This window comes from Magnolia sinica, chromosome 19, assembly GCF_029962835.1.
Source record: "Magnolia sinica isolate HGM2019 chromosome 19, MsV1, whole genome shotgun sequence".
Classification (NCBI taxonomy): Eukaryota; Viridiplantae; Streptophyta; class Magnoliopsida; order Magnoliales; family Magnoliaceae; genus Magnolia; species Magnolia sinica.
In genome coordinates, this window is record NC_080591.1 from 7,745,274 (window position 1) to 7,754,915 (window position 9,642).

Sequence of the window (9,642 nt, forward strand, 5' to 3'; positions counted from 1 at the left end):
AAAGGAAGAAAGCCACCATCCTCACAAGAGAAAAGAAGATTGAGGGTGGGCCCCACACGCAATAGCAGTAAAACATGTGTGATACCTACGAAAAGGCAAAGGAGGCTCGTCTCGTCGGCCCTCAGACGCGGATTCGACTACAATGTCAAAGCCAAGCACACAACTGGCCCACGAATCTTCGCTGAACAAATGCGACTTTCTCCCCTCCTTTATAAAATCCTCTCTTTCCCTTTTCTCTTTCCTAAGCCAACGAAAAACCCCATCACACAATCTCTCTCTCTCTCTACACCTACCAAATCCCCTCAAAACCATCTTCTTCTTCTACTAATTCATCTCTCTCTCTCTCTCTCTACACCTATCAAGTTCCCTCAAAACCATCTTCTTCTTCTACTAATTCATCTCTCTCTCTCTCTCTCTCTCTCTCTCTCTCTCTCTCTCTCTCTCTACACCTACCAAATTCCCTCAAAACCATCTTCTTCTTCTTCCAATTCATCTCTCTCTCACTCTCTCATGGGAAACTACATCTCTTGCACCCTCTCCCCTATCTCTACCAAGAACTCCAAAGGCCTGAAAGTAATACTCCCAAGCAGCGAAATCCGGCAATTTGATCAGCCCACCAACGCCGCCGAGCTCATGCTAGAGACCCCAAACCACTTCCTGGTCAACTCGGAGTCGCTGCACATCGGACGGAGGTTCTCAGCCCTTGCCGCCGACGAGGACCTGGAGATGGGCCACGTCTACATCATGTTCCCCATGCGAAGGGTCAATTCTGTAATTACACCTTCCGACATGACCGGGTTGTTTATGGCGGCTAATTCGGCCATGAGGCGGTCCTCTGGATGGAAGGCTAGGATCTTGCCCGACTCAAGTGGGTCCCCACAAACCTCGAATGTTGAGACCCAGAAAAATTGGGTGGAAAATCAAGGGCCAAGATTAAATTTGGAGGAGATTGAGGATAATAGTATTGTTGAATTTAAGGCAAGGTTGAGCATGTGTAGATCAAAGAGGCCTACGTTAGAGACCATAACTGAAGAAACCGTTATCAGTTCTAGATGACCAACGGTAAACCTTTTTTTTTTTTTTTAACTCTCTTTTTTCATGTGTATTGTATTTGTGGTGAAAGAGAAAAGAAAAGAAAAGAAAAAAATCAAATCAAATCAAATACCATTGTCGTTCTTAAGAAAAGACAATTAATTAGAAATATATTTGTATTTTTATCTTTTAATTTGTGATTGTCTTTATATATTACGAGCACCATGATGTAGTACGGATTCTTCGTGTGGGCCACCTCTGATCAACCAATAGAGTCGGATTGGATTAATATTGGATAATCATACCTTTGCAATTCAGGGCATGCACAATGGATGGTAAGAGAAAGAATTCGTTTTGCAGGCTCTTCTTTGAATGGTTGTGATCACTCAATCAAGTGATATTGGGGCCATGTGTTGATGGATGTCTTAAATCTATAAATCAACAGGTTTGTCGATGACAGCTCGATGCCATCAAAAAAATCCAAAAATCTCACGATTTGTTGTTGGACACTATTGGTGTCATGCTCGATGTCATCGAAATGGGTTTGATGTCATCGATGAGCTGTCGATGACATCGAAGTGCCATCGGAAAAATTTTAGAAAATACATGTTTAGTCGTTGGAATGTTTTTGTGTTTAGTTTGATGCCATCAACAATATATTGATACCATTGAAGTCTCATCGAAGGTGCCATCAAACGATCGCACAGAAGTAAGTTACGTAGAATTGCATAAGTGCAGGATTGTTTCGTATTTTAATTATGATTCACCTATAGGTTATATATATGGGTGTAATCGAGAATAGGGGATATTAAGAGCTTTCTAAATCGTTCATGGGGTTCCAGGGGAGTAGCTTGGGTGATTCGAGGCTTGTTCCAATTAGATAATCTCTATCTCTTGTAATTTTTTGCTTTCATAGTGTGCATTTGTTGCCTTGTATCGTGATTTTTTCTTGTAAGAATTTTTTCGTCTTAAATTTAGAGTGTTTGTGATTGGCCTTGATTGTGGGATTGGAATACTTTGCTAAATTTATCTTTGTGTGCTTCTGCGGTCACCCAACACCATGTTCGATCCATGGTGGAGTTGTTCTAGTAATGGGTCGCTAGTATCATAGTCCAACCACTTAAGCCCACTTATAAGTAAGTTTGTATTCTTCGTAGAGCTGGGCAAAAGAGACTCGATTCGGTGGATCCGACCCGATCAGACCCGTTCCGACCCGATTAGAACCGAACCGACGGCCTGGATCGGTGTTGATCGGGTAGATCCATTCAGATCCGAAATCTTTCGGGTCGACTTCGGATAGCCGCTGATCCGACCCGACCCGACCCGAAAACTCGATCCGAATGGATCCGATCAGATCCAAACCTATCCGATCCGGAGTAACTCTTATTGATACTTCTACTTTTCCTTATGATATAGTCCGCTTGAGCTTTGAATATGCATCAATTTTGGGTTCAACGACTAAAATAATTTTCAAAAACAAATGGACGGCGTGGATAAACCACATGCATTGAAGGTGGGCCCCAACAATACTTACTGTGTACAATAAGAAAGTCTTCGTTGGTGTACCGCACACAGCTATGTACAGCTAGCTATAGGCACGTGTCGTACCAAGATGAGTGGTTGGAAAGTGAAAACGAATTCGCTACTCCCCTGCCACCAGCTAATGGCTGGCAGTCGATGCTCTGTGGGCCCCACTATGATGTATTTGTTTTATCAATGCCGTTCAATTATATTTTTAGATACTTATATGGTGTTACACAAAAAATGACGTATATCCCAATCTCAAGTGGACCACATCATAAGAAACAGTGTTGAATATACGTCAACCATTAAAAAAATTTTGGGGCCCATAAAAGTATTGGATCAAGCTGATCTTTGGTTTTTCCCTTCATCTGGGTCTTTATGACCTAATCAACAGATTGGATGTCAAATAAACAGTACAGTGGGCCTTAGTATGATTTAAATGATGGATATCCAATCACTATTGTTTCCCTGTGGTGTGGTACACCTAAGATTTATCTCCCTATGATAATTTAGTTAAAGCACTAAAATCATCTTTAAAAAAGGATGAACGAAAGGGATGAGATACATACATCATGATGGGCCCCACAGATCACCGACCACTGGCCACGGTGCCGGTGTCAGGGGGAGTAGCCAATCCGTCCTGTCTTCAGCGCGCTGGCGCTCCTCGAGCTGCGAGTTGTACGAATGGTTCAAAGGTGATCAAAGTTATATGGCCCTACAGTGATGTATTTATTATATCTACACCGTTGATACATATTTAGAGATCATTTTAGAGCATTATCCAAAAAAATGGATCATATCCAAAGATCATCTGGACCAGACCACAAATAGCAACAGATAATGATTTTCAGTGTGGTCCCACTACCTTTTCCAGTGTGGTCCACTTGATAGTCGGATCTATCTTATTTTTTGTCTCAAGCCTTAACACTAGCTCGCCAAATGGATGGACGGTTTGGATATAACACATATTCCATGATCAGACCTACATAACTAAAGATATCTTTTCATAGGCAACAAGTTGCCGTAGCTGTCGTGCAAAGCACGTTTGCCACTGCAGAGCCTCGTGCTCTGAGACGTACAAACAGCTCAATCGGTATCAATCTCATATGGGCCCCACAATGATGTATTTATTATATCCATACCGTTTATTCATTTTGCATGATCATTTTAAATCATTTGAAAAAAAATATATATATAAAACTAAAATGACCACACCGAAAATAGTAATGGGATAATGATTTTCACCGTTTTTAACCATTTGAATCGCACCCAACCCGATTGATTGCTTGCCTCCAAGTGCAGAGGTTCATAAGTAATATCCTGTGAATACATGGTCGATCCCACAGGGAGATGAATTGCGAGAAGGGAAAAAATCAAATGCAAAACAAACTAACTGATGATTTGATTTTTGGATTTTTGAATGGATGTAATTCAATTGAATAAAAAACACCCAAGCTTCAAAGTTCCACACATAAGTTAATGTTCTAAAATCATGATGACTTGGATGACACAACTAGGATCTGAGCACTATGGTCAGCCTAATCGGAAAATAAAACACTTTAAATATTTTAATAAATGATATAAAAGATTAGAAAATAATGAATTTGCACCATTGACATATATTCTCAAGCGCCAGTGATTTTAAGTATTCAATATCTATATGAATATAACAGGTTGAGAACATCTCATATCTAGGAAATCTGATTAATTTAGGGTAAGCCTATCCATCAATGTGGATCTCATATGATGGAAACATATGGATCTTACAAAAGGATAAAAAACATGCATACACCATTCTTCTCATCATTAAAACAATTAATCATCATAACTTAAAGAAATATTAAACCCATGTGCTTCCCTTCTAGCTTGGGCTAGAGGGAACTTAGAAAAACATAATTAAATTACAGAAATAAAAAGCAACAAGAAAGGAAGATAGAAAGAATCTAAAATAAAAAAAACAACTTATAAAGCTTTAATAAAACTAAAAACTCTTAAAAAATTCTAAATATTGCTCTTGAATGCTTCTAATAATGTTTTAGGAGGCCCTATTTATAAGTAGGGAACTCCAATTTTCGTACAAAGTTGAAAACCCTAGAAAACGCCTCAAATATACGTATTTTCCCAAAATAGACTTCTCGCTGCATAGTTCGTTTAAAATAGACTTCCTGCTGCACAGTTTTTCAAAATAAACTTCACAGCTTCAAAATACACTTTTTTAGGACGATTTCAGGATTCTTCACTTCAAATCTTCGATTCTCTTCATTCCTCGCTTGGTTTTCTTGGATCTTTGGCATGTGAATTCTTCAATCTTGATCTCCTAAGATCCATCCCTTGCCTTGGTGAATTTGAGCATCAAATTCTTACTTTTTAACACATTTTTCAATCCAACACATACATGAGTAAAATAGAATATTAAGATGATTTATGTTCATAAAACCAAGATATAAATGAGAAAAATTATGCAATATTTAAGTCTCAACACCGATCCGACTCGGTTTCTCTGAACAAGTCGAACGAGCTTCGAGTCAGACCAACCGTGTGTCGGGTCGGAGATTTCGGACAGGATCGGGTTGACCCTAATCCGATCCGACTCGGTCCGATGCCCACCTCTAATTCTTCGTAGATGAGTTTGTCATAGGATCACTTCTATGTACTATTGAATTTGTTCGATGAAAAAGGAAAAGAAATCAGATCCTCTGCTTACCACAAATAAGAAAAACTTGTTTGTTGCAATGTAATTGGGTCACATTATCACTTATTACATTTAATGCAGTAGTCAATGATAATATGGACCAATCACATTATAAGAAAACAGAAAAAACCTATTTATAGCAAGCAGAGTATTTGGATTCAAAAAGAAATTTGAATGTGCTCCTTAAGTTTAAAAATCCCAATGTAGCTAATGGTAGATGGCAAAGACAGAGAAAAAAAATAATTTGAAACCATACATGAATCCCTCCAATTTTGGAACTTTGAATTGCATGTTGATCTCGATGAGTTTCTTCTACATGCAGGAATCCCCATGCACCTTAAAAATGGGATTTTTTTTTTCGTGGCTCAAGACAGTGTCCTGCAAATCCACCAAGTTTGCACCATGTGCACAAGGGTGCATGTAGAGCTAGCTGAGATCTAGTTGATCACGCACATGTAATCATACTACTAGCAATTCAAAATTCCTTATGCTTTAGGGTTTGTTTGGATAGCAAATTACAACTATAATGAATTGTAAAAGTGTAATGATTATCGATTAAAACATCTGTCCCCTAAATAACAAGCAATTTGATCGAAAATTCTCGTGTTCGGAAGGAATGGCATGGTGAAAATATAATAATGATACTTTTATTATTTTATTGTGATATCAAATCAATGGAAAAAATACATTTATTCTTATGTTTGGATAGAAAATTGCTTCAATGTGTAAATTTATAATGAATGCAAATTTCTTTACCCATTTTCTATTACATCTGCATTTGATCATTAAATTTAGTGTCAAATTAAATACAATAAAATTATACTCATCACACTTTTACATTATAATATTACCATTATCTAAACAGGTCCTTAGCGTTACAATACTAGTGCAAGGTTCTAGTTTAACATCTTGAATCCATCTAGGGATTTCGGCATATGGGCTGGTTTCTTAACATTTGGCATCAAAGCCGCCATTACAAGGTGAGACATTCTGTCTAGAGAACTAGAGAGTGTAGTTGTCATAATAGAAGAGGACAAAATTGTTAGATTTAGGGATAATACGGTGGAAAATTAAATTGTGTTTATTTTGATTAAGAAGAGTTTAATATGCATATAAGAGAGGTTTAACAAATAAGTTAATCTAATCTACACAATTACATCTTTATCCTTTAAATGGGAGAGAGTGCTGCCATAGAGGGGGTTGCAACTCCTACTTTTATAGGACAATGGAGCTATGAAATATAGTTGAGCATCCTTCTTGAAAATCAATCAAGTTGGTATCGTCAACGAAAGCTTTGGGAGAGATTCTTTGGGATGCCTCCCCTATTTGTTGTGATCCATTTTGGAGGAGGCTTGAACCATGTTCATTGGAGCACTTTCTGGGATTTTTGGGAAGCCCATAAAATTTTAAATTATAACATTTTTATACTTGAAAAGTTTTAATTTATTCTATTTGGTTTTCGGCCATAAATTATTATAAGTGGCTGTGAGCGGGGGAGAAAGAGAGAGAGAGAGAGAGATTATTTACCATATATTTTCTCAAATAATTAAATAAAAAATTTATTAAGCCTATAATAAAATTACTTGTGATATGAAATACAATAAAATGTAAAGATTATAAAAGCACTCAAAATTTATGAAGTGTATGTAATTATAAACATCAGAACTATTCCTGTAATGTCTTTATCTATAAATTTTTTATAATTAAAAAATATGTTATAAGATTTTTACATTTGATAAAAGTAAAACTTAGGCACATTTAATTTAGAGATAATAATGATTTACAATATAGATTTTTCCTATTAAAATCATTCATCCTTGTATGAGGTTGTTTTGAGCTGACACAGTTGTATCATACATGGACAATAACAATACATATGTAGTGATACCTATCTACAACGGTTGGTGCCTCAAACATTGGGAATGGTAAAGCCATCCATGCAGCGTTCATGTGGCTAGGTGGATGGATACATCAGTGCAATGGTCCCAACCATGGGTGGCTGGTTTTCAAAAATTACATTTATAGAACAATCACATATGTAGCTTCCATTAAAAAATCCCAACTTAATTGCTACCGAATCGGATAGGAGTGGGTAGTCAATCATCCTTATGTGTATATTAAATTAGCGTCTGCAGGGGACATAACTAGATGGACCGTATTTTAGTTCGACTGGCTCAACCCTATCATATCCCTGGCCAGAGCGTCGTATACTTCATTAAATGATCCAGACTGTTGATACTATGGTCCATATATAATGGATGGGAAGGCCCCATAAAATATCACAAAAGGGACGGTCATAACCACTCTATCATCACCTGCCAGCCAATGGTCAATAAAATCTACAGCAATGATCCAAGCGAAGCAATGGTTGGATTGTTGAAGCTAGCAATGGTTGGATGCACGGTCTGGATGACCCAACGATGGGCCTCACTTGTAAGAATCCAGTATCCAAGGAATCACTGATGGGCCGTGGATCCCTATGGGGCTCACCATGATGTATGTGTTATGTGTCTTACATCCATGCAGTCCATCACACCACAGGAAACAGTAGTGATTGAATGCCCATCATTAAAAACTTCCCAGGGCTACAGGATTATTTATTTTCCATCGAACCTGTTGATAAGATTTTTTTTAAAAAAGGCAAGGATGAAAAGACCATACAAATATCAGCTTATCCAAAACTTTCGTGGCCAACCAAATATTTTTAATGGTCAATCACCACTGTTTCCTATGGTGTGGTTCACCTGAGATTTAGATCTGCTATATTTTCAAGATCATTTCCTAAAATGACATGAATAAACGGATGGACTGCGTGGATGTGAGACACATGATTCACATGGGCTCCACAGTCACATGGGCTCCACAGTCCGGAATCTACCAATGGATCAGGTGGCTAAGTTGATGTATTGTGCAGCATGGGGCCAACGTGTTGTATATGTTTTATATCTACTTTGGCCCTCAGTTATGAAATAGTTTTGAAAATCAACTCGACCACACCATGGGAAACAATGGTGATCAAACGCCACCATTAAAATATATTTTTCGGGGGCCACAAAAGTCTTGTGAGAGGCTGTTACGGGTAATTGTGTATACAAGCTGGCCAGCTCGGTTAACTCGCTCGACTCGACTCGAAAAAGCTTGATTCGACTCGGTTCGAAGTTGAGTTGGAGCTGAGTCGAGCTGATTTTTTGAGCTCGAAAATGAGTTCGAGTAGGCCCCAGCTCGACTCGACTTGGATTGAATCCAACTCGAATCCAGCTCGAATCGAACTCGGATTGAACCAGTTTAGTGACTCGGTTACTTTGCCATTGATGTTGCTCACCAACTGTTTGATAAAATGACTCAACGAAATGTGGTTGACGGCAAGGAAGGTTTAGTTGGTGGCAAGCAAGGTATGTACATTAAACAAATACCTTTTTTTTCTCTCTCTCTTTTTTTTTAAAAATTTTTTGGTTTTTATATTACTTAGAAGGTGTTTGATAAAACACCTGTAAAATCATGCCTCTGTTTGTAAAACAATGGGTTTTTGAAGTTGTAATTCAGGTGTTTGTGGAAATGCCTCAATGGCGAATACGACCCGAGCTAGCCCGAGTTGCTGACTGAATCGAGCCGAGCTGGCCAGTCAAGCTTGAGGATTGAGCCAAGCCGAGTTCAAGCTGAGGTCAACCAGTAGCCAATTCGAGCTGAGGCCAACCCAACTCAGTTCAACTCAATGTACACCCCTAGTCAAGTGTATTTTTCCTTCTACAAGACTGAATTAACAGGTTGGATGGCAAACTAAATATTACAATGGGCCCTAGAAAGGTTTCAACCGTGGGCATCATTATCCCGAAAAGCGAACTGACTGGTGTACGTCATACGTGCCGTGTGAAGACGAGCATCGACGCTCGTCAAGCTCCGAGTTGCACGAACGTTTCAAAGGAGATCAAAGTTACATGGCCCCAAAGTGATGTATTTATTATATCTACACCGTTCATCTATTCTCAGAGATCATTTTAGAGCATTATCCAAAAAATGAATCATATCCAAAGATCATCTGACCACACCACAAATAGCAGCGGAGATAATGATTTTCACCATTAAACAATTCATAGGCCCCACCATAATATTTATTTTCCATCCGATCTGTTTGTAAGGTCACAAAGACCCGAATGAAGAGGAAAAACAAATTTCATATTGATCCAAAACCTCTGTGACCCCAAAAAGGGTTTCAATGGTAGACAATCAATCCTCACTTCTTTTTGTAGTGTGGTCCACTTGATAGCTAGATCTATCTTATTTTTCGTCTAAGGCCTTAATACGAGCTCACCAAACGGATGGATGGTTCGGATATAACACATACATCATGATAAGACCCACAGAACTTGCTGACGTCCACACCGCAGCTATATAGC

General features: G+C 38.4%; 1 protein-coding gene across 2 annotated transcripts; it reads left to right on the forward strand.

Annotated features, from left to right (window-relative positions):
- Positions 1-288: 288 nt before the first annotated feature.
- LOC131235309 (uncharacterized) lies at positions 289-1,225 on the forward strand. Of its 2 annotated transcripts, none has more exons than XM_058232452.1 (2): positions 289-347; positions 448-1,225. In XM_058232452.1, exon 2 carries the CDS (start codon positions 511-513, stop codon positions 1,054-1,056), a length of 546 nt encoding a protein of 181 aa, XP_058088435.1. In that variant the 5' UTR covers positions 289-347; positions 448-510; the 3' UTR covers positions 1,057-1,225. The 2 variants fall into 2 exon arrangements, with proteins under 2 accessions (XP_058088435.1, XP_058088434.1); XM_058232451.1 differs by having other exon boundaries at positions 336-355; positions 450-1,225.
- The last annotated feature ends 8,417 nt before the right edge of the window (positions 1,226-9,642 follow it).

Excerpts from the sequence above, each read along its gene's own strand:
- LOC131235309 (XM_058232452.1), top strand. The coding sequence starts at position 511 with ATGGGAAACTACATCTCTTGCACCCTCTCCCCTATCTCTACCAAGAAC.